Genomic DNA, 24,972 nt, shown 5'->3' on the forward strand with positions numbered 1-24,972 from the left:
TCATTTTCACTTTATAGTTGAGCAATGCTTCAGCATTAAGGGTCAGAGAGGCTCAGACTCATTCAGAAAACAAATCTAGCAGACACAGAACAATCTAGACATCACGTTTTAGGTTCCCAATCTAAATCCATTGTTCAGTCTGTGTTTACCTGATTTCTTCATCCATGAAGTTGTTACTGTGCACTTGGAGCCAGTTATCTTGGCAGAAGAGGGGACACTGTAGTCCTGATGTTCCACTCCTGGAAACAGTTTCCTCGGGGGCTGACAGGATTTTAGGGCCTCCCCCACCCGGATGAGAGTCTATATAATCGCACCTTCATGTATTGGGATTAGCTTAGATCAGTGTTTCCCAACGTTTTGGAGCCACAGAACATAAATCACACGGCACATGCCAAAAATGTCACAAAAAGAATATTGCTAATTTTTCCCCGCGCATCAGGTATAGCAGAATTGGCTTAGTTTGTCCCCAGGGCCTTAATCTGGGTCTGAATTTTCTCCAGGACTCAGGTCAGATTGACTACTTTTTCTTTTCAAATATATATCTATTGCTATTACGCACTGCGTTGTCTCACAGCATGACTGTTATGTCATTTCTTCTTCGTCTTTTTCTGTTTTACTGGCACTTGGCAACTGATTGAATTAGAGCAGGTAGTTGTACTGCCCTCTAGTGGAAGAGAATGTAATTGTTCTGCCGCTTACTCACACCGGTCGCTTAGAGCAGCGGACCCCAACCTTTTTTTGTGCCACGGACCGGTTTATGTCCAACAATATTTTGACGAACCGGCCTTTAAGGCGTTGCATATAAATACAAAAAAATAAAACCGGTACCAAAAAAAAGATTTATTCATAACACACAGGAAAAGAACCAGGGAAACCAAATTAACGATAAAAACGATAAAAAATTTATGATAAAAACCCTGAAAACCATAAATTTCACACCTGAGCCTCAGCTCTCGTGGCCCAGTACCAAACGACTCACAGACCGGTACCGGTCCGTGGCCCGGGGGTTGGGGACCGCTGGCTTAGAGTACTAATCAGGTGGAGGCAGATAATCTTCCACGGCACACCTATGTGCTGTTGCACAGTGGTTGGGCAACACTGGCCTAGAGTTTCCTTTCAGTTATACAGTGCCAGAAAACCTCTATAGGTGCCGAGTTGGCAGCTTTATCAGGTCCCTAAACCACCACTGCATTGACACAAAACAGTAATTGCTCAGATACCAGCTGGTTGTTTAAATTATTTATTCCCCACAAAGTGGGAGCTTAAAAACCCTATATTTTTCTCATTATTATTGTCACTGAAATGAAGTTGTTCTCCATTTTCCACCAAATCCTGTGGAAAAATATCTGTACGCATTTTCCAGATGTTGACTTTTCTTACAGGTCACAAGTCTAATTTGAAGAGGTATACCGGTGAGGCAGCATACTGTCTCTTTGAGTTTGTTTGCTGGAAACATCTGCTCATGTTTTTATACTGTTATTGTGATGACAGCTGATAAACTTCGCCACCGCCCACATGTGGCTGGAAAAGCAAACCAGTTATGAAAGTTAAAGAAGTTATAAGCAGTGCAGAGATGTTGATCCCTCAAATTAAACCACACCCACCCCCAAAAAATCCCTCAGACAGCTAAAATCTGTGAACGTGACTAGCAAGTGACAGCTTGGCCTTCTTCGGCTTCCTGTGTAAAATCCCGAACTCCAGGGTTTGGGATACTTTATCAGAAGGAAAAACCTATGGTGAGCATTTTTTTTCCTCATTGTCACATTTCTTTAAACCTTTCTCACTTTTATCTCCTCTGTCTGTCTGTCTTGTCAGCAGTTACCATGGCACTGATTTCTGGTTATTACGGGGTATTAAGGTATGAGTTGTGCGGCTAACCGTGTCGTCCAGGAGGATTGGACAAGGGTTAGGAGAGAGTGTCTTGCAGAGGTTTTAGAAGACTTTCTGTGACAGGGAGGATTTCGGCTGACATTTAGTGTGCGGTGTTTAATACTGTCTGTATGTGTGGTGTGAGACAGACAGACCTTTGAAGAAAAAAAAAAAAGGTGTGTGAAATGTGCCACAGAATAATTCCTGCGTTTTCTAGGAGAGCTACCCTCCGTTGAAAGTCCTCTGGGAGAGGTTTACCTCAAGGTCAATAAAGGATCTGCTCAGTTTTATCAGACAGAAGCGGAAGTGATCAATAAAATGACACAATATTAAAACTTGACATACAAAGCCTGCAAACAAATTCAATAACGGTTCACTTGGTCTTATTGTCGCTGCATGATAAGTCAGGGTTTCATTTTGTTGTTCATCTGATTTTTATGTATCTGCGGGATATCGTCTGAAGTTCTGTAAAGCCAGGTCAGGTCCAGAATTGCAAAAAACATTTCTGTACGGACCTTAGCTTTGTGTCCGCACCTGTGTGTGCACCTCCCCACCGAGACTTTACATATCAAAACTCGGTGACCTTTATAAATACTGCAGTAGGGATTTGGAACAAAGCTAGCACATATCAGCAGACTCACACTCTGGCCTTTTTTTTTCCTCTCTAGCCACCTCATCATCTCTTTATTACTTTGTTCTTTTTCTTAACCTCCTCCCTTCCTTTGTAAACCGATCTCTTCTTTTTTTACCCTCTATTTCCTCCCTCATTTCCCTCCCCACATCCTTCCCTGCTCTCCCCATAAGCTCACTATTCTTAGATGGTAATTTCTCTCCTACTCACTGCCACTCTTTCCGCTATCTTCTCCTTTTTCATCACCTGTCCTGACATGATCACCACTGCCCTCTTCTCCCTCTTCTCTCTGCTTCTCTCTCTTCGGACTATTTTCTCCCATCTTTTCTGATTGCACCATATTTGTTTTTCAGTGCAGAGTAAGCTTGTTAGCAGTGGGTGGCATTTTTTGACTGGCAGCTGAGGGTGGAGAAAGCCTGACAACTTAAGGGCGCAATCTGAACCGAGCTGCTGAGAGAAAGTGCTGCTGGATACTATACCATGTTAACCCGCCGCCCCAGCCGCACACGCAAGATACACCAGGGACAATTTACATCTATGAAATGCAAACACAAGCTTCTCTCTCTCCCTCGCTCGCTTTCATTGGAAAATCAGAATCTTATGCAAATCATTTGAAACAGCAGTTTAGACACTGTCGGTCTTTAAACCTTACAAAAAAACGACATACAAATTGAATTCTTTGAAAATATGCAGTTGAACTGGATGTTTGCACATGCACATCCTCTCATGCAGATGGGGTTTTATCAGGACTCTCCAGGCCACCAGGGGGAAAGGGGAGTTTTGCATGGCGTGTCAAGGATGGATAATAGGGAAAAGGAAGAGTAGGGGATAGAAACTGGAGGGGATGGGACATGAGCTGGGTAAACGGGAGATCAATTTTCCCTAAGGCTCATGGGGCGCCATATTGAGGTGGATTAGGGGTGCATATATAAGTGAAAGAGTGCACCAGACCGTGTGTCTATGGCCATACTTTGCTGTGCTTGCATGACATAATTTCTGTACATTGGTCCATGCTTCATTTCTTTTCTTAAGAAAAGATGACATCTTGCTTCAGAATTGTCCAATATATGTGCATTTGTGCGTGCGTGCATGTGTGTGTGTGTTTCTTTGTATGTGTGATCCAACTGGTCTCTGGATGAATGTCTTGGCCCCCAGTGATACATCCAAAGCCCTTTAGCTAAAGCAGGGAAGAAGACAGGGATGCAGGGTTGCTGTAGAGATGGGGTGGAGGTGCGGGTCAGGGAGGAAGGATTGGCATTTCAATATCCTGAGAGGATTACTGGCCGTGCTTTGAGATGGCTGGTCCCCGCGGAGATACATAGGCCTCAGAGATGGATGCATAAAGGGAGGAGAGGAGAGGGGAATGAATATAGAAGTAGAGGGATAGAGAAGAGAGCGGTGTGGCATTGTGAGGAGAACACCTGGATGTGGAGAAAAGGGAGCAGGGGTGAAGAGCAAAAGCGAGAAGACTTAAAAAAAGAAACAACGATCTGAAACCGTATTTTTAAAGGCATATGTATCGAAACTGCGTAGTACATTTTTAAAGTTGTGTGTGGACAGAAGTTAGGGTGAGATGAAGGTTTTGAGATAAAAGTTAGGAAACATAAAGCATCAAAGATGACTTAAAGCAAGTAAAGTAGCACAGGGTGCATAGCAGGAGAATAAAATGTGAAAAACTGAAGGCAACACAAACTGAAATAAATGTGATGGAGACCTTGTAATACTTCTGAAAGAAGTTCTTAATAAAATAAAAGCAAAATTCCTGCAATTCCTGCACAAAATATCCATAATATATGTATATTTAAAAAAACCCCTGATAAAATCATAATATAAGAAAAAGGAGGCCCAACCAAATATTGCTTATGGGGGTACAAGCCAAATATACAGGAGACATAACTTATTACAAAACTACTATTAAATATTATAATGAAAAGTCACTTAAACTTTCAAATAAATGAAATAAAGTAATGTAATATTTTTCCTTTAAAATTAAAGCAGGGTTGTAGAAGGAAATGTTTTTAAATGAAGTACAAGAACGTTACATGCAGTACTTGGGTAATATACATTGCCTACTATGGCAGAAAGATAAAAAAAAATGAATGGAAGCTAATGGAAGGTGGGGTTGTCTCTGATTCTCTGGATCAAATATGTTCCTCGAAAGTTTAGTACACATGTTTGCTTTTGAAGATTTGAACTAAAGTTTAAGTCTGAATTAACTTGGGATCAGACTTTTCTTGCATTATAATGGGGGGGGTGAATATTGTTTTTTTTTCCATTCACTCAGTGAACGAAAGAGACACTTCAAATACCAAGGTATGAAACATTGTTTCTTTGTCATTTAGTTTCCAATTGCCGTTTTTATTTTTTTCACTTTCACACTTCTCAGCCTTCTCCCCCCTTCAGCCCTTTGCATGGAGGCGTTTGGATCCTTTCTGCCTCCTTAATTAGAAGTGATGGGAAGGTGAGGCTTCAGCAGGCACCAAATGAATAGAGTCATCAAGCTACTTTTCAGGACTATAGCCCAGCCACTTAAGACGCTTTGTCACCCTGTGATGGGAATTTTAATTGCCTACCTCTTGCCTTATAATTGGAGTCTATGAAGAGGCACTCTCAGTGTTCAGTATGTGTACTCTGTATGTGGATTTACAGGCTGTTCCTTGTTGTTCAGGGAATTGTAGAGGAATGCGTAGGAATGAAAGCAAAGCTCGGAGATAGCTGATGACACGAAGACACAGCGTATTCCTCATAATCATATTATCATGAAGCCTATCTTTGATGCACATCTTTTGCCAAAACCCCTGCCGGGAGAGGGTAGACAGGTGAAAACGCTTAAGGTTGCAAGCAGACTAGAGAGAAAAGTTCAAACTTCCAAAATGCTTTTAATGTCTCACTTTCTCTAATACTCTGTGACGTCTTTATCGTGCCTCTGTGGAGAGCGTGGCGGCGTTTGTGTGTGCGCGCCGTCTGGGTTTCTTGTGGGGTTAGTCGCTGGAGGGGAGGGGAAGGCGGCTGCGTCCTGCTGTGCGAAATAGAGAGAGAGCAAGTTGTGTGGAGATGCAGCTGTCTTTCTGAATGACAGTACACTCTTCTCTGATACAGCAGTAGGTGGGTGACAGACAGTTCATCTCATCAGACCAACATTGCACGCACACAGACACCTCTTTTCTCATTCGCCGTGCATCCTTTTATATAATTTCATGCAGAAAATTCCAGGGGGAGGGGTTACAGTACAGTGTATGCAGCAGAGGTTTAACAATGTGCCAAATGCTTAGTATATCAATCCATGCCTTAATTTTCAAGACACGGTTTTGTGTTTGTGTGAATGCTTGTTTGGAAGTCGTGGGTTTTTTTTCATGAAGGGGGATAAACAGGATGAAAGACGGGGAAAAAAATCCACAGCCATGATCACTTGATCATAATTAAACTATTAACTTAATAAAGACTACATTTCAAATGGAAGACTGTGGATGTATTTTTGCAGCTTTTGTCATACATCTTAAAAAGAGCTCATGTTTTACTCTTTATTATGGGTTATATTACTCTTTACATTATAGCTGCTGTCTGTCTCACATTCCTCAAGTAATATCAGCTCTTAGTCAAGAGCTGCACTTAAGCACACTTTCAAAATATCTGTATTCATTTGTCGATGTAAGTTTGTGTCATTCTATTTTTTTTACCCCGCTGTCCAGTTAAAAGTGGCTCCCAGATGAACTACAATAAGAAAATGCTGCTTACAACAACCTTCTATAACAACTTGTTCTACATCATCTGTTATTTTTAGATTTAAAAAGATCCAAAAGACCCAAATATCATCACACTCCAAATCAGATCCTGTCATCAAACAAGTTAGACTATGCTCGGATTGCAGTGTCATGCTAAAGGATGGAGGCTGTAAAGATACAGCGTTTGTGTGTGTATACGCATTGCCCCTTTATTCAAGTCTGTCAAGGCAGATAGAGCTTTATTTACCTTCTTAGCCAACCTCCTGCAGCAGTCTTGGGTCAGCCACTCTATCTGTATGTTTGTGTTTTTGCGAGGGTTTGTGCGCGGCCTGTGTTTTTTATTTGGTGGAGGCTTCGGGCAGAGGCTGTCTGGCTTAACGGACGTGTCATGATCAGACCATGCCTCAGCCTTTAGGCTAAAGCATGCTGGGCCCGGAGAGTGTTCAGAATCAGTCAGTGTGCAGCTGTCAAAAGCAGTTTAAAGAAGTCGGCCCCAGCCTCTCCCCTCTGGTGAGGGCGTCTCATGCCAGATTTGTACGCTATGCAAAGGTAATGTAAACAGGTTAAGGGTGTTTGCTTTTCCAGATTTGATCACATGTATGTGCAGGAAAAAAATTCCCCACTTTATTGGTAGCCTATTTTCAGGGCATGGTGTTTTGGCACAGCTGGATTATGTTGATCGAGCCTTTTTGAATATGTCATACAGAGAAGCCTCTGTGTCTCGCTCGCTCTTCTGGTCTGTCTCTCACCCAACCACCTACTGACTGACACATTCAATCAGACCAGCCCTGAGACTCTCTCCCGTGTTGCGCACACAGATGCTGGTCTCCTACACAGACACAAATTTAGACACAAATCCACACACCTTGGTGGATCAAGTCCTTGCAACGTATAATTTAGTAGCTGAGATGAAAATGTGCTTCATCCAGGTGCCTTCCCTGCACCATTCCTCCCACTCACAGCCAGGTTTGTGTGTCCGTGTGTGTGCGTTACACCTAGACAAGTCTCATTCCCTCCAAACACCTCTGCTCCTCTTTTCTTCCTGTACAGATATGAATAAAAAACACTGCAGATAATAGCTGTGTCTGACTGCATCTCCTCACCCTGCTCTGAAACAGGGTCTTACTATTAATCTTCATCTTTCCTTTTCTCCTGTTCCACACTTGCTCTTCTTCACTCTTATGATGCACTGGGCAGAATAATTGTGTTTGCAATTTGGGATTAGGTGTCCAAGTGGCAAATAAAACAAATTAGGCAGTGATTGGTGAGCCAGGAGACAAGTTGCCGGAGACCAGAAGGAGACTGTAAACATGTTTATTTTTCCTGTAAAGTTGGGCTTTTTAACATACTGGTCTACAGGGACTGATTTGCTTTTGAAGCCAAGCTCAAAAGGCCATTTAAGAAACAGGAGCTTTTGGCACTTATGTGTTGGCTCCATTTTTCCGCCCCGGAGAGTGGCGCTTGCTTCCCAGTCCTCTGCTGTCAGGCTCATACATTGTTGCACTATCCCTTTAACTCCAGGCAGAAGTAAGTGGTGCTATGCCCAGAGGGATCATCACTGTTGCTTCCTCTTGACCCTTTTACCAAGCGCATGCGTGACAGATACGGCTCTCTCAATCACTCCTGTCTACAACTTTTACACATTTTCTACCATTGTGCATATCTTTTCATTATAGATTCGCATGCAATCATTCACTGTCTTTAATATGCGTTGACACATGGGGTAGCACAAGTTAGTGAGAAGTAGAACAATGAAATCACCTCCTGAAAATGGATGCCATCTCAGCGGAGGCACACACCTGAAGGGAACAACAGATTCCCCTAAGAACAAAGACGGAGACAAGGCTGTGTTGGGAAAAAGGAGATAAGGAGATGGAGAGACTGCAAGAGAGAATTCCCAGGGAGAGGATCCACGGATGTGAGGAAGAGGTAAAAAGTAAGAATGACTGCGAGATGTTCGGCCCTGTTTGTGCTGTCCCCCCTGGGGAGAGAAGCTCCTCCGCCTGTCTCCTTTGATAACAAAAAGGAGATGCCAGTTGCACCTCAGCTGCCTCCGTACACCTGGATGCGAGAGCCTACAGCACTGGGTGCCATTTCTTGCCAAAGTCTATTCACACATCTACTTGCCACAGAGAGGACAGAGCCGCCACGTAACCTCCAGAGTCTCTGTAATGAAACCAGTGGCTATTGAGTGGATCTGAAGATGAACTTATGAGAACCTGGTTTTTTGTTAAAGTCTTTTCAGTTCTTTAACCCCACAAAATTCTAAAAGCAAGTTATCGCTTCCTGCACTTCTGTATTTAACTCATCTAAGGAGCAAAAAGGCTGAAAGATCATTTGATACAATGGATTAAGTCCATCCTAATAAAAAAGATTTACTTGTGAAAATCATTTAACTGTACATACAATGTAAAATCTAGCTGCTCTGTTGGTATTTGGCAAATCAGAGACCAAAACAAGACCAAACCAAGAAACAAATCTAAGATAGCATGTTATGTTCCTGTTTATAGTAGTTTAAAAATTCAATATTTTAAATTCAACAGTTTTAAAATTTAAATTATGATACCAGGGTCAGAACCTCGACTTTACATATATTGATTTAAGAGTTTAGTTTCAGCGCCAACATATTTAACATACATGGACTAACAACTGGAGTCTCTGGTGATCCCAAGATCGATTGACCTTGAGAAGCAATCATAAATAAATAAATATTAGCAAACTACATTTCTTTTAAAATCATTATTAGTTATTTCATTAGTCATCTAAAGAAAAACATACATTATTATTTTTTAAAAGTTACAATTACTTTACATATTTTGTAAAATATAAATCTGTTGTGTTCTTGCCAATTGTATATGAGCCACAAGAATAATCCACGTTATTTCTTGTCAGCTTATTTGCAGTTTTTTGACCCTGTTATCACTTAGTTTTCAGTAATCTCAAATAAACATGGTATTTAGAAGATTAAACCAATCAGAGTCACTTTGAATTAAATACACAGCCTCCTAGGATGTGCCCAAAGCATCTCACCTTGAACTCATCCTAGTCACATGCCCAAACCACCTCAATCGGTTTCTTTTGATGTGGAGTAGTAGTACTTCTACTCTCAGCCCCTCCCAAATGGCTGAGCTTCTCATTCTGTCTTGAAGGCTGAGCCCAGATGCCCTTGAGGGGAATCTAATTTCTGCCACTTGTATCTGCAATCTCATTTCTTTGGTCACTACTCACAGCTCATAACCATAGGTGAGGGTAGGAATGTAGATCAACCTTGTAAACTGACAGCTTCACTTTCACGCCCAGCTCTCTCTTCACCACAGTAGACTGGTACAGCATCCCTGTTATGGTACGTGCTGCACCAATCTGTCTGTCAGTCTCCCGCTCCCCTCTCCTGCTTCCACTTGGGGCACCAATTCGTTCCTGACCCTGAGTGGACACTCCATCCTTTTCTGGCTGAGAACTATGGCCTCTGATTTGGAGATGTTAGTTCTCATCCCATCTGCTTCATACGCCACCAAACCTGACACTACCCATTCTCTACCCTAAAGCCACTGACTGTATGACAGATATGTGTCCATAATATTTTTGCATAGAATTCTGTCATGCATGCTTGCATGTGGCAGGAAGAGCAAATAGTTGCTACCTTCCAGTCTGAAACCAACATCAACAGGTGGAGTTTTCTAGAGTCCCCAAGAGGATCACTGCTGCTCACACTGGGGCATGTAGTGTAGCTGTATCAGCTCTCCTTTTCATGTGTTGCATGTCCAGGGCATTCACAAGCTGTCTCAGGAAGATCCAGCAACTTTCTAAGAACTTCCAGTATTTAAAGTTACCTGCTGAGATGATGAGTCTTTCTTATTTAAAATGACTGACAGAGAGCCACTACCTGATTTGATGTGATAACAAAGTTGTATTAATTGTAGTCTGGTTACTATTTTGTCACAAAATATACCTACTATACTTGTACATGCATCACTTTTATAAAATTCATAGTGTCCCTTTTAGAGTCTACAGACCTATACTTGTATTAGTGATTGGTATATGTACTGCAAGGCATTCATACAGGACCTTATCAGAAGCCATTCATCTTTTTGATGGGCACCTATGAGCATGTCTGCCGTGCGATTTCTGCTGCAAGATGAGGGACTGGAAATGTCTGGTGTGTACTTCTATTGAAAAGCCATCACCTCTTCTATATTGCTTTTGAAAATCATCATGCAGTTGTCTATGTTTTTATGTGAGTATAGTTGTGTAAATGTGAGTCAAAAACACATTTCAGAGAGAAGTCTGCACCGATTCCTTCATTTAAAATACAAAGCCAAATGCAGTGCTACCCACCATCCCTCCCATATGCTCATGTATGTGCTGAGTGTGTGCTGAAGTGGGGAATGGACAGTATTTTCACATCTACTTGCCTTCATAAATGGCTAAATCTTCTAAGCCTGTCAGTAGACACTGAAAAGAAAATCTTCTGAGGCATAGTTTACTATATTGAGTACACAAAATGCTATCTTGTGCATAATAAATGTGCGCACACATTTTGATTCATTCCTTTTTCACGTTTTGATTAATTTATGCTCTTGTTCTGATTAATTTGTTCCCCTTTTTAATTAATTAGAGCTCGTGTTTTGTTTAATCCTTGCAAATGATAAATGCACAGAGAGCCAGCACAACCAGCTTTTTGCCCAGGAGCCAGGTTGCAAGCCGCAGGGGAGCAAGGATGAAAGTCCTCTGAAAATATGATGTGACGCTATGTTGGATTTGTCATGTTTTATCTTTTTGGGGTCATGCTAAAATCAGCAGTAAAATGCGTTACTCATTCCTCTACATGATGCTGAAAGGCAAAAAGCAGCAATTAGTTTTCTTATTTCATATTATTACTCAGCGCTTATTTTATAAATCAGGATGTCCTGGAACACACTGCTTTTTTCTCAGTGGGTCAGTTGAGAGAAAAAGTCACTGAACTATTCAGGCCACCTAGATGCCTGTGCAGTACCATTTTTCGTTTTTTCACCTTTTCCAAAAACGGTAGGGCTCTTTTTTTTTTTTCTAATCTGATAAACCCATATTTTATTCACAACAGAAAACACGTCAGATGTTTCAACTGAGAAAATGTATCATTCTAAGACAAATATTAGCTCATTACATCTCAAGAAAGTTGTGACAGTTTACCTCTGTGTTACCTGTCTTCTTTTAAGAAAAGCCTGTAAACATCTGGGAATTGACGAAACCAGTTCATCCAAGCGGCCAGTGACACAGACACAAACAAATCCCATACTATCAAAGGCTTTTGAACTGTGTGCTGATAACAAGCTGAATGTTATTCTTTAGTCCAGAAGATGCACAAATTTCAATTTGTTTCACCACAGAACACTTTTGCATCAGTATATTGTTAATGAGCTTTGGTCCAGAGAAGAAGGTGGTGTGTCTGGATCATATTTACATGTAGCTTCTTCTTCTTTGCATGAGTCAACCTGCATTTGTGTGATGACAGGGTGAACTGTGTTCACAGACTATTATTTCTTGTTGAGCCTCTGAACAGATTCATGTCCGTTTTTAATACATAATATGTACTGTAGATGATTACATTTCAAAAGTCTTGACAATTATACATTATGGTACATTATTCTGAAATTATTCCACAACTTGTAGACACAGTTTGTTGCAAATTAGTGAATCTCTGCCCATCTTAACTTCTGAGAAACTCTGCCTGTCGCTTGTTACTGACCTGTTGCCAATTAACACATTTAATTGCAAAATTCTACTCCAGCTCTTTCTGTTTAGTACCACTGAATTTTTGTTGCCCACATCCCAACTTTTTCTTTTTGAGCCGTCCTGCTGCCATCAAAAATACTAAACCAAACAAAAATGTCTTGGTTTAAACCTTTGATATGTTTTCAGTGTTCTAGTGTGAATTAAATATGGGTTTGTGAGATTTCCAAATCATTACATTCTGTTTTACATTTTACACAGCGTCCTAACTTTTTGGTAATTGTGGTTGTTGTAAAAATGTAACCTCAAAATGTGGCATATTTGCCCATTGCCACTGAAAGTTAATGTGTAAATCTGCTGAAAGTAGAGATGAACCCTACTCTGTTCTCAAAGGAACATTTGGTAGATAGCATGGCAGAAAAAAAGTAACAGTACAGTCTGCACAGCTATGCGCTAAAGTACATCAAATACGGGACGAATTTGATGCTAGTTTGTCTGCCGAACAAGTTACAGCGCTTCTTTGCTGAGGTGGAAGCACCACTTTAACCTTTGCATTACTTTTGTGTTGTAGTGCACACTTGTTTATTGTGTGTCAGATTGAGCTGTGATGTGATCCACGGTTTGGAGGAAGGGAATAGTCTTATGCATAATTCAGCATACAAGGAAGGAAAGAATAGCAAACAATAGCCTCCAGAGCAGGCTGACACTGTGTTCTTGCTTTAGTATGTTAAGCTACCTTTCTTCTTGTATTTGAGTGTCAGAGGCTTTGAGAAAGTAGGGACTGTCTGTTCAAGCATTCACTCAAAATAGTTGAGCTCTAATAAGATTAGGATTACGTATTTTAGATTCCTATAAATTTTCCATCAATTTAGGTTGCATATTTTTAACAGAGGAAATAAATAATAGAGAAAATTGGCGTGAGCCATCTGTATCAAAAATGAAGTAATAGTGTTCATTAACTCGGCAGTTTTTAAATACATAAACATGGAAGGTAATTATTTTCTGTAATTTAAACACATTAAGCTTAATGCTTTTTTTAATGGTAAAAATTTAATTTTGACCTAAATACCTTTTCAAGTGTTACTAACAGTTTTTGCTTTCTTCTTTCCTCCCAATACCTTTACTATTTTCATTTCTGTTTGTCTCGTCCTTTCATTTATTGCGGATGTAATCCCTTTATTTTCTCCTAACCATACCATCTACATCCTTTATTCTATTTCCCACTTAATTAATGCCCATGCGTATTCATTAATCACCGCAAATAATTTCTTTGCTTATGTCTATTTACATTCGTGTGTCATGATCATTAACATCATAACAACTTTTAGAGCGCCTATGGTTTCCACGACTACTCTCCCCCTACTGTGTATGCATCTGTACAATGTGCCGTGTTCACATTATGCAGGAATATTCTGCAGAATACCTTGATGACTTAAAGTAATGATGATATTTTCAAAAGATCTCTAACTGTTCTTAATATGTATATCTATTTTTAAAAACCTTTGATCACTCTTAATACTTATTAGAATAAACTGATTACACATATGGCAGCAACTGGTCAAGGTGACCTGCTGAAGTTGAGCATCAGAGTGGAGGTGATTTAAGGGACTGAACATGGCATAGCTGTTGTTGCAGGACTGAGCATTTTAGAAAATGCTGATCTGCTGGGATTTTTCTATAAAACCATCTCTAGAGTTTATGGATAGTAGCCCGAAAAAGAGAAAATATCCGATAAGCCATTATCTGGGTAAAAATGCCTTGTCAGAGGTCAGAGGAGAATGATCAGGGTTCTTTTCTGTATCCTGGTTGTAATGTAGAGTATCTTTGAACACACGTCTGAACACATCAAACCTTAAAGCAGCAGAAGAGAGAAGAACAAGAAGCTGAGGCTAGGCCAGGAGAAAACACCATGTCACAAAGATCAAATCATTTCAAACTTGTTTCCTGAACATGACAATGAGTTCCCGATACTTAAATAGCCTCCACAGTCATCAAATTTCCAGTAGAGCTTTCTGGAATGTGTTGGAACAGGAGAGTCGGCTGACTATCTGCATCAAATCTATGTGATGCTGTCATGTCACCAGAGACCAAAATCTCTGAAGAGTGTTTTCAGCATTTTGTTTTATCCAAACTATGGTGTGAAGACTTAAGGCAGTACTGAAGGCAAAAGATCCTCCTATCAGGTTCTAGCAAGGTGTAACTAATACAGTATTCAGTGAGTATTAATGTCTTGGTGATACTACTACTACTGCTACTGCCCATCACCCCTCCCAGGGTATGGGCCGCCAAAGGTAGATCTCCAGAGATTTCTGTCCTGGGCCGTTCTTTCTAGGTGGGTCCAGGTGTAGCCCATCATTTTTTCTCCTGCCTCAAGGTCTCCTCGCCAGGTGTTTCTTGGGCGGCCTCTCTTTCGCTTGCCTTGGGGGTTCCACCTGACAGCCTGCCTGGTGATGTTGGTTGGCGATTTGCGTAAAGCGTGCCCTACCCAGCACCATCTTCTCTTCCTGATTTCTTCCTCTACTGGGAGTTGACAGGTTCTTTCCCATAGTTTGATGTTACTGATTGTGTCTGGCCAGCGAATGTGGAGAATCCTTCTGAGACAGCTGTTGAGGAATGTCTGGATTTATTTGGTGTCTTGGTGATAACTAGTGTTAATATCACTGAATCCAAGTAAATTATTCTTTTTTATTAAAAAGAAAAAATCGATTTTTTTAATCCTTTTTTCGCACTAATAGTCTCCATATGGCCCGGATTCCCCTCTTTCAGCTTGATTGGGCAAAAATAAAATGCATCTATTGGTTGCAGTGGCCACTGGCAAACTTGACATCAGCCTGTACACACATATGGATATACATCCTTCCTTCCAACATGAAACAAAAAGTCACAAAGTTATCACGAAAAATGCATTATACCTGTGTTTTCAGCGACATAAAAAAATGACAGATGGAGGTGGACACTGAGAGAGAGCAATGCTGACAGACTGCCTTTGATCTGCTGCCTAAAATGACTATTATCCTGCTGTTTGAGAGGAGGTCGTGCATGTGTATGTGTGTGTACGTGTGCAGTGTTTCATGTGTTCACTTAGTTTTTCACTACGTGTGAGTGACAGACAGAACATATTCATTAGTGTGGCCTTTTTCGAGGAGCAGTGAGACAAACTGATGGCTAAAGGTCAAGGAGGAGATGAGGAAGAAATGGGTCTGGAAAGAACTGATGGGGTAACTATTGTCGGAATGAATTAAGGTTAAAAAAAAAAAGGGAAAAAAAGCAAGAGCTACAAAAGGGAAGTAAATATATTTTCCACAGAAAATATGGAACTTAATTGGATATTTGTGAATGCTATTGAAGGTATTGATGTGCATTTAAGTAAATGAAATCTAGAAACTTCTCTGCCACTTCACCCTGTCGCCCAGCCTTAATGGCACCACTCCTTCCTAACATAAAGGCCTTTTAAGCTAAATACACCACATTATTTTTCTTAGTATTTTTGACTGGCAACCCTTTTTGCAACTTCATTACACATGGTATAATTAGCCGTATAATTAGCACTTAAGCAAGAGTGGGTGGTGTTTGCTGATTATCATACTATGCGCAGCCTGTCATTTGTTGACACAGAATCAAAGAACTAGTTTTTCATCAGTAATGAGATTGTTTGCTTTGTGAGCAACTGTCATTATGCACTGCATCTAAATTTGGATAAGCTTTGAACTGAATTATTCCTCATGTATTGCACTGGCGTGATCAATAAGAGCTGAATTATGTGTCAGGCTAAATTCCACTGCAGTTTTCTGGATTCAGTCTGAAAACACTGAAGTGAGGTCAGTTTAATTAAGAGACCCGGAGAAGAAATAGAAAGTTAAGATTAAGAGTGCCTCTGTCCGTTTGTCTTGTGTCAATAAAGACTTGTCACTCAGTCCATATTGGTATTGATATATTGTCAATCCCGATGTACAGCATCTGGGAGCTGTTCATTCACACACACACACACACACACACACACACACACACACACACAAATGGAAAGAGGGAGACAGCCTTTGTCTACTCATGGGCAGTTACCTGACACATTTTAGCTTCAGTATTTAATCTCTTACCTCTCATACTTTATACCTGACTTTCCTATGAGCCCTCTCATGCACACATTTTCCCTCTCTTCCTTTTGATCTGGAAATCCACTCAGCTGTACTATATATAAGTGCCTGCTTCTTCTCTCTAAGAGAGTTGATGGTATTCCTTCCTTAACCTTTGCTCATTGAGTCAAGTTAGACATCATAGTTGTAACCACTGTATTTTCACCATACCTGAACTCAGCTTTCTCCTCTTTTTCTCGCCTCCTTTCCCTCTGTAGCACCATCTCTTATCAGCGAGCTGCGAGCAGAGAAGATCGAACAGAAGAGCATAACCTTGGTGTGGAGAGAGCCCTCTTATCCCAACAGCAGCCGGACTGGATATGAAGTCAAATACTATGAAAAGGTATATGTGCTGTTACATCATCATAAATATCAGTTGAATTCAGTCTTATTTATAGAGGAGGGGGGGAAAAAAACATCAGTTTTACAGAAAAAAGTGGAAAAACTCCAGCAGAATCATACTCTGGGAGGTTGGCCATCTACTTTCACCAGGTGGGACGAGGGAAAAGCAAGCATGAAAGACGTGCACAGAGACACGGCAAGCAATATAATAATAAATGCCCTGCAGGTTTGTTGGGACAGTAACTGCAGATCAGGAACATGCAGCTCCAGAGCCTACACTGTAAAATCTAATTAGTTCCCAGAACTCAAAAAAATTATGGAAACTCGTTGCCTCAAAAAAATTGAGTAAAGCTTAGCTAAAAATGACTAAGTTAGGACAACGTATTTATTTTGAGTACTCTGTACAAGCTCATTTGTTCCCAGAACTCAAAAAAATTGGATCAAGTTTACGTAAGATGACCAAGTTAGGGCAACTTACTCATTTTGAGTACACTGTACTCAAAATGTACACAGCCGTGTTAGTTCCCAGAACTCAAAAAAATTATGGAAACTCGTTGCCTCAAAAAAACCAAGTAAAGCTTACTTAGGATGACTGTTAGGACAACTTATACATTGCAAGTCTGCAGTATTAAGAATAACTTGATATTTCTGACTTTCTGACAATACTAATTGTTTACCTACTGACAAACATGTTAAGTTCAACTAAATGAAAAAACAATTTGTGGTACCATGAATATCATTAAAAATAATTAACAACACTTTTGTAATGATGTTAAAATGAGCACAACTTTTATTTTCAAACACAACAAAGTACAACAGCCAACATACTGGACACTGTTCTGCTGAACAACAAACAATTATATTGCCATCACTGTTATAATCTTACAACGAAACAAAGTCTTAGATGTAATTATTCTGAAAATAAGTTTAGGCCTACCACAAGTTTGTTTTGTACTTACATTACTTATATAATCAACATAAAATATTTATTGTTCTGTCACAAGTGCAGTCTCTAATTTAAACAACACATTCGTTTTTCATTCCAACACAGGAGCTGGAATGTTGTAATATTTTAAGGATGGCTTGTTTCCAGTCCAGGCATTACTGCCTGAATGACTGTCATGGATCGAGGTGATCCAAATGTAAGTGCAGAAGAAAGTCTTTAACTTCCCTTAAGTACAGTGGCAGTGGATGTGGGTTGGAGATGCAATGAAGCTTGAACCTGCAGGTGACCATCTTCACTGACCACACCATCTGTGATGGAGGACTCATCTCTCCTGGTGTCCTGCAAGCAAACAATCATATTTTTTGGAACATGAACTTAATTGCTTTCTTAAAACATTTTTTCTGCATTTGGTATAAAACAGACTCCAATTTAGACAATCTCAGGCTCCCTCCCCGCCGGAGAGGTGACATTCAATGTCCCAAATTTTCAGTCTGGATAGCTGTGACCACCACCCAACACACAATATTGTCATGAAAGAATAATTTTAAAAAGGGCTATGCAAACATGGGCAATAACTTTCATTCTAATGATGTGCAAAATGATTTGGGCACAAAACAAATTTTGCTGTTAGAAAACTTGCAGACTTCAGTGTACAGTGTAGACCCTCTAAACTAAGTTTGGGGGATGTGATCTTTCAAGAAATGCAGACCAAACTGTTGTTGTTTGTTTACTTACACAGCATGTCTTGTAGAATTAACTGGAGTCACCAGCAACAGCATAGTGGAGTCATATCTCAAGTCTAATAACAGAAGACAGGAAAAGATCAGTAAAGAAACAACTTCCCCAAACCAAAGCACAAATAAAACAATAAGCAAAACAGGCTGATCTAAAGTATGATTAAAGTTCAGCCTGATTAATATAAGTGTCACTGACAGTTGCTAATATATTGGAAAACCAAAATACTTACTGATGTCTTTCTGTCCAACAGCAGGAGTGCTGGTCCCGACCCTCAAAGACAGTAAGAAGCAAGCAGAGGGAGAAAAAACAGAACATTTTTCAGAAACTGATTTGATCCTTAATGGCTGTGCAATCATTGTAACATAGAGTTCGCTTATGTTGTTAAATAAAGGCTAGATTTGACATTAATAGATGGCACAGATGTTCTAAAGCTGCCACAAAGCATGAAAAAATAGACGTCTCCGAAAACGTCGGAGCATTTTTGCAAATATGTGATGTCTTGATAAATCGAGCAGATATTTGAAATTCACACAGCTACATTTTCGCCTGAAAATATCTTAAAAGTTTATTTTGTGACCCAGAAAAAGTAATACGTTTTTCAGCAGTGCTCCTCCGCCATTGCCGCGCTTACAAGTGCGCACAGGCTCCGACAACCGTGGCCTACAAATGCGATCCTCCTTTTCCCCAGACTACCCTTTCTGGGTCACAAAATAACCTTTTAAGATATTTTCAGGCGAGAATGTAGCTGAGTAATGCTCAAATATCTACTTAATTTATCAAAATATCACATATTTGCAAAAGTGCTTCCACATTTTCGGAGAGCTCCGTTATCCACCCCCCACACCCACCCTACCCCTAAGGCTGCACCTCCCAAAGAATTTTGTCTGGGCTCTTATCTCACTTATTTATTTCAAACAATCAACAAAAAAATTCACCGACATAGTTTTATGTAAGGTTTTTAAGGCTGTGGTGTTAATTTTTAAGTAACATGAGCACAGCGGCAGCAGCAACGCTAGGCTAACACTAACTAGCTAGCAAGATTATAAACCTGGTGCTAAACTAAGAGAAGCCACAAAATCAGTTTGAATAAGAGTAAACATTTACTCACCAAGTCAGTAAAGATCCACAGCAATGACAACAATAATATCTCCAGGTTTGCTCAATATATTCCATAACAAATGCTGGCGCCATGAACATGCGGACTGATCCGGGAGGGAGGAGAACGGTAGTCACGTGGCATTTTCAAAACACATCTTTCATCCTTCCGCCCTGAGAAGCAAAACTTCCAGCTTACTTAGTTTTTCTAAGTTAGGACAACTCAAATTAATCGAGTTTATCAGCATTTTTGCATAAAAAGTACTGGTAACTTATTTAAATTGAGTTCTAATAACAAATTGATAAAAATTGAGTTCAGCCTATTTAATATTTTTAATTAAACACAATATTACATTTTACAGTGTAAGACAGATAAGATTACTATTAGATATGCACAGATCGGTGCAAAGAGAGAGAGGAAAGACTTAAAGGTACCAACTATAGTGGAAAGAACTCACAAACTTAATGACATGCATCATATGGAGTCCCTAAGAAGTCTGTTGTTTACTGGTGACTTTCTGATGCCCAACCAAATTTTCTACACCCACTCCTCACTGCAGTAAAGCTGCTGTAAGCTTTAATTTCTCTCATGTTTGCTTGATATAAATAGTATTCAGCAACTCACTGGAGGAAAAGTTCAGCACTCTGGAGGTTCTTTCTTTGCCATTAGAATGAACTGAGATATGTTCATGGCTGATATTAAAGATCAAATTTACCTCCATAACAGGTTTATCAACATTGATAGCAAGAACAAGCAGTACAGAACCTGCTGTACAGAACAGAGTGCAGATAAACAGGGAGGCCGTGACACTATAATAGATGTGTACCACATGGCTCTAACAGGCTTATGTTTCATGTTCACGTCTTCTATTTTTTTAATTAGTTTTTATTATTATTCCATGTTTGACTTTTTGTTTTTCAAACAAGTTTAGTTTCAGTTTTCAGAGATTTTCTTGTTTCAGTTGTTTGAGTTGTTGAAAATGCTAAGGAGGTCATATGAAAGGCAGGTTTTGAAAAATCAGTACAGGTATTCCAATAATAAACACCTCCATCAATGGCTCATCAGGCAAGTTGTAATAAAATTTATACCAAACCAACAAATACCAAAACTCTATATTTTTATTTTGTTTTAGGATTTTTCCAAGTCCTGAAATCATTTCACTCAGGCTTTTTTTTTTTTTATCTATTATTTATTTTAGTTAACTAATTTTTTTCACATGTACTATAATAACCTTGGTAAATCCAGTGTCTTGATGAAAATTATTTATTACCCAAATTTTTTAAAGAACATTAAGGAGCCACTCTGAGAGGCCAAAATTATTCCCACAAAAGCCGTGATGTTACATTTTTACACTTGGAAGCACTCCCTGCAGAATCACAGAAGGCCATGTGTTCAAATGCAGCCATTTATTGTTTCCAGAATATTTTTTCAGAGTCATTCATAGCCCAATTAATGTATAAATAAATATCTTTATTAATTTTTTTTCTTTCATGAACACCCGCTGTAATTTCATCTGCCGTGTCACGCTCATTTGCATAGCATAGCAGATTGCGACTAGTCTTTACAGTAAATCTGTCGTGGACATAAAATGACAGCTGTCACACTCACACTTGTCTATCTTCACACACTGCGTTTTCTGGCAATGCCAGGTCTTTGTGTTTGGCTGTGGCAAGCTCTCGCCAGTTTTCACATTTTCTTCTCTTCCCTATGCTTCATCATATTTAATAAAGCTCCGCTCCTTGCTGCTCTACTCCCAGATCTTTATATGAAAAAAGAGAGAGACGGGAACAAATCTAGAAGAGAGGTGGGTGGGGAAAGATGCGGGGTAAAGAAGAGGTAACAAGAGGAATATTGTGGTGTACTTTGAAGGGATGAAAAGCTTTTGTGGTAACAGATAGAAAGAGAGGGGTGAAGAGGGTATTTGAGACAGAGGAAGATGGGAAAATGACTTGTTGGAAATATGCTTGTAAGACAGTGATAGAAAGAAATGAAAAAGTGCTTAGTGGGACTACGTGTAGGGAAAAAAGCAGAATGTGGGAAACAGATGAGTAAAGAGAATCTAAGTGATAGAAGGAGTATAACTGAGAGTAAGACAGGAAAATTGTTGAACAGCCATGAAATGAAAAGGTAATGGAGAAACCCGATTAAAGTTTCAAAAAGGAAAAGGCTTTGTTTAGTCAGCATGTTGCCTCTTTCTTTCTTTGTCTCTTTTACCACAGTGCACAGTCATCGTCTGAGCCCACATGGTGTTTACTGATATTTTAAAATCACTTGTTTAATTTAATGATTTGTTAAACATTTTAAAAATTGAACTATTTACACTCGTAATATGAATAATAATTAAAAAACATTATTGACAATAAGAACGATTAACACTGTTAATGACTAATGATGATTAATTCGGTGTATTCATTACTTGACTTTGGAAAGTGTCAACTCAGAGTGCTGTTGTTGTTTCGCACTTCAGATTTACATAGACCCCCAAATTTTCCTCTTCAGTTCTCTCCTGTCAGCTCTTGTCACATAGCTTAGCTCACTCTGCAGGGTACGCTCATTATGCAGCAGCAACCGTTCTGTTTCTCAGTTAATCTCTTTTTATTTCACTGTGTGTGTGTGTGTGTCATTCATCTGACTTTTCTGCTGTCTTTATTTCCTCCTCTGTGTTCACAAATGAACAAAACATAGGGATGTAGCAGCTCTCTATGTGGGCGCGGTGGCTGCTTTATTCATATGATAATGCCACAATAATACCATAACATATGGATGCTTTGGGGGATTTTTTTCCCCCACCACGCTCAGATAGGCTTTGTAGCATGCTAACATTTGCTACTGAGCTAGGCTAACGACAAAGTGATTTTTTTTGTTGCTATTTTTTTTTCAATAAGCTCCATATAAAAATCTGACCTACTGACCAAGATTAAGCTTAATAAGATGCTTTTGGGAAGTCTAAGGAGCTTGGAAAGAAAAGCGTCTGGACTTCTTTAAGTTGCTTGAAGACGTTTCACCTCTCATCCAAGAAGCTTCTTCAGTTCTAGGGTCAAATGGTGGAGAGTCCCAGCCCTATGGGAGTGTCCCCCAAAGAGGCACAATGGACCTCCTATGGAACTAAACTGAAGAAGCTTCTCGGATGAGAGGTGAAACGTCTTCAAGCAACTTAAAGAAATCCAAGCTCCTTAGACTACGATGACCTTCACAGACAAGCTTTTGGGAAAATTTCCCTTTTTCAAAAAAACCATCACATCAACCTCATGCAGATGCTGCACAAAGTCAGTGAGTCACCAAAAGCTTTAAAATTCATTGTTTGGGAACCAGAATCTGTGTCAATCCTGGCAGACTTCTTATACTTGCTGTTTTAAATGGAGATGTTTTGCAAATAACATGCAAAAGCAAGTATATTACAAAGCAAGTGTTGCAATTATTTGAATGTGTTACTCACTCAGCCCATTTTTCTACATTGTAGAAGGTGTCACTCATTCTCATCAACAGATGAGCACCATATTTGTTTTTCTAAAAACTTTACACATAAATGGAGTCGCACTGTTACTGCCTTCTGGAATTTTTATAATTCATTCCCAAAGCAATGAGTAATACTTCCTTATTAAAAGCAAGTTAAAAACTCCTAACTTGGCGTGCCAAACTGTCTGACTCTTTGAAACACTGTCTCAATAAATGAAACATTACCGAAGCCTCTGATTTTGTTACAAAGTTGTCTTGCACATCTCCCAGAATTACAAACTGTGCCTCGGAAATGAATAAGCCCTCTCACAAATGTATTCCTCCTACACGTCTAACTCCTCCACCTCTTCCTCTCCTGTTTCTCTCTTTTGTTGTTTTTTTTTTCTCCCTCTTTCTCACTTCTCTTTCGATCTCTGCAGGAACAAAAGGATCAGAGTTATTCTACTGTGAAGACTGCCGCCACACGGATCAGTGTCAACAACCTTAAGCCTGGCACCACATATGTCTTCCTCATCCGCCCCTTCTCAACACCAGCTCCTTCCTCAGCCTTGTCTTCTTCCCCGCTCTCATCTTCCTCTTCCTCCTCTACGTCCTCTTCCTCTTCTACATCATCCTCCTCTTCATCCTCATCCTCATCATCCTCCTCCCCGCCGCCCATTGATTACGGGGCGTACAGCACTCCCCTGGAGCTGCAGACACTTGGCGAGTGTGAGTAGCAGTTTTACTTCTCCTCCCCCTTCCCCTCCTTGATTTCTCTCCTTTCTCCCCACTCCCTTCTCTTAGCCCAGGCAGATTGGGTAGGCGTTTGGTGCAGGCACCTGGCCAGCCCACACAATGAGGCGTGCTGCTAGTGAGACAGATATGGGATGTGACTGTGTCTGAGATTATGTGTGAAGATTCAAGATATTAGCAGTAAGCTGTGAAATGTTTCTTCTTTGTGCCTGTTGATATAGTGTCCCTTATGCCACCTCAGGGTTTGGCTGATATCCTTCTTGTTTCTTGCCTTGTACTTTTCACAAATATATTTTTTTCAACCATTGTATTTATCCAGGAAAAGGAATGTTGAGAATTTATAGTGTTATAGCGGTGTTGCTTCGCACCAGAGGGGTGCATTACTTTTGCAGAAACTTTTATAATGTGTGATCGAAAGATTTTGTGATTCCTTACCTGATACAAATTTAGGCCCTACCTCCAGCACTCTCTGTGCTCCTGATCTGACCACTTGCAATTGTGACTTCATCATGGACCTCAAAATTGCATCAAGCTGAAAAATTAATCTCCGTATCAGAATGACCGACCAATGTCCAAGCTCTAATACAGCGGATTAGATCAGGAGTTCAGTCGGCACCATGAGGTGTCTAAAGCCTTGATTATACTCCGTTGTGGACACGGACAGCTGGAGACTCGATGGCCGGGTAGCCATAATGTCAGTTCTCTGCGGACAAGTCTGCGCGGTCACAAAAAAACAGCCAGGCGCACAGACATCTGCACCGACCTTCGCGCTTCCCGTGTTATGACGACATTTTGTCACTCAGACCGAGCAGACCCGAGTGGACTCGTGGACGCGGAAAATGTAACTGAGGCTTAAGGCAGAAAAAGTGACACAAGTGATGTGAACTGTGCATATGCCATCATGCACCCTCTCACAGCATTGAGACGGTCTCTGTCTTGGCCTTGTACAAGCTTCTCCTCTTAAAAGAGTTAAAGTGTTACCATTTGACACAGTAGAATAGATGTAAATAAATGTGCGGGTGGCTAAAAGCGGTGCTGATGTGCACAAAGACACTTCTTAAAGGTTTTGGCTGGCTGTCCAATTCAAGAAAAATGTTTGTTTTTGTTATTCGTGGGTTCATAAAATGTTTTGATCGCCCCACATACTGCATTACCAACTAACAAATCATGCAACTTTTACATTTATCTCTCAATTAACTTTGTGTGGGAGACGGTGAATATTAATCAACACTGACATTTAAGCCTAAGCAGCTTGGAATTGTGCTTCCCACTCAGTTGAAAACTGACCAAATCATGCATTACATGCACGAAGGTAAAGTAACAATGAAAACAAAGGAAAGCAACTGTAGGAGAACACATCTCAACATTTGGTCCTGTCAACCTTAAACCTGCAATAAAATCAGAAAGGTGTAGCTTGAAAATTACTGCATTGTTTGTAGCTGGATGTTTGACTCGAACTGTGCTTTAAGGTGTAATTTAAACTTCCATTTAAAATGCAGTTTCCATGGATAAGTAACATGTTCAGCGAGAGGAACCGGGTGTAGGTAGTGTAAGAAAACAGGATGTAGCAGGCGCCCACTGCAACACAGACAAGTTCAACA

General features: G+C 40.1%; 1 protein-coding gene and 1 long non-coding RNA gene across 4 annotated transcripts in view; one reads left to right on the top strand and one right to left on the bottom strand.

Annotated features, from left to right (window-relative positions):
- epha10 (EPH receptor A10) overlaps positions 1-24,972 on the top strand; it is a 157,435-nt gene that overhangs the window by 105,666 nt on the left and 26,797 nt on the right. For all 3 annotated transcript variants that reach the window (XM_025902390.1, XM_025902391.1, XM_013272590.3), the window contains exons 6-7: positions 16,280-16,404; positions 23,059-23,347. In XM_025902390.1, coding sequence (XP_025758175.1) covers positions 16,280-16,404; positions 23,059-23,347 — 414 coding nt within the window. The remainder of the gene's footprint in view (positions 1-16,279; positions 16,405-23,058; positions 23,348-24,972) is intronic.
- Positions 18,130-19,658, bottom strand: LOC112843535 (uncharacterized). The gene is made up of 3 exons (XR_003215956.1): positions 19,196-19,658; positions 18,317-18,357; positions 18,130-18,148 (listed from the first exon to the last, which is right to left on the bottom strand). It is a non-coding gene; the product is annotated as an uncharacterized LOC112843535 (long non-coding RNA).

The sequence above is a fragment of the Oreochromis niloticus genome, linkage group LG22 (assembly GCF_001858045.2).
Source record: "Oreochromis niloticus isolate F11D_XX linkage group LG22, O_niloticus_UMD_NMBU, whole genome shotgun sequence".
Classification (NCBI taxonomy): domain Eukaryota; kingdom Metazoa; phylum Chordata; class Actinopteri; order Cichliformes; family Cichlidae; genus Oreochromis; species Oreochromis niloticus.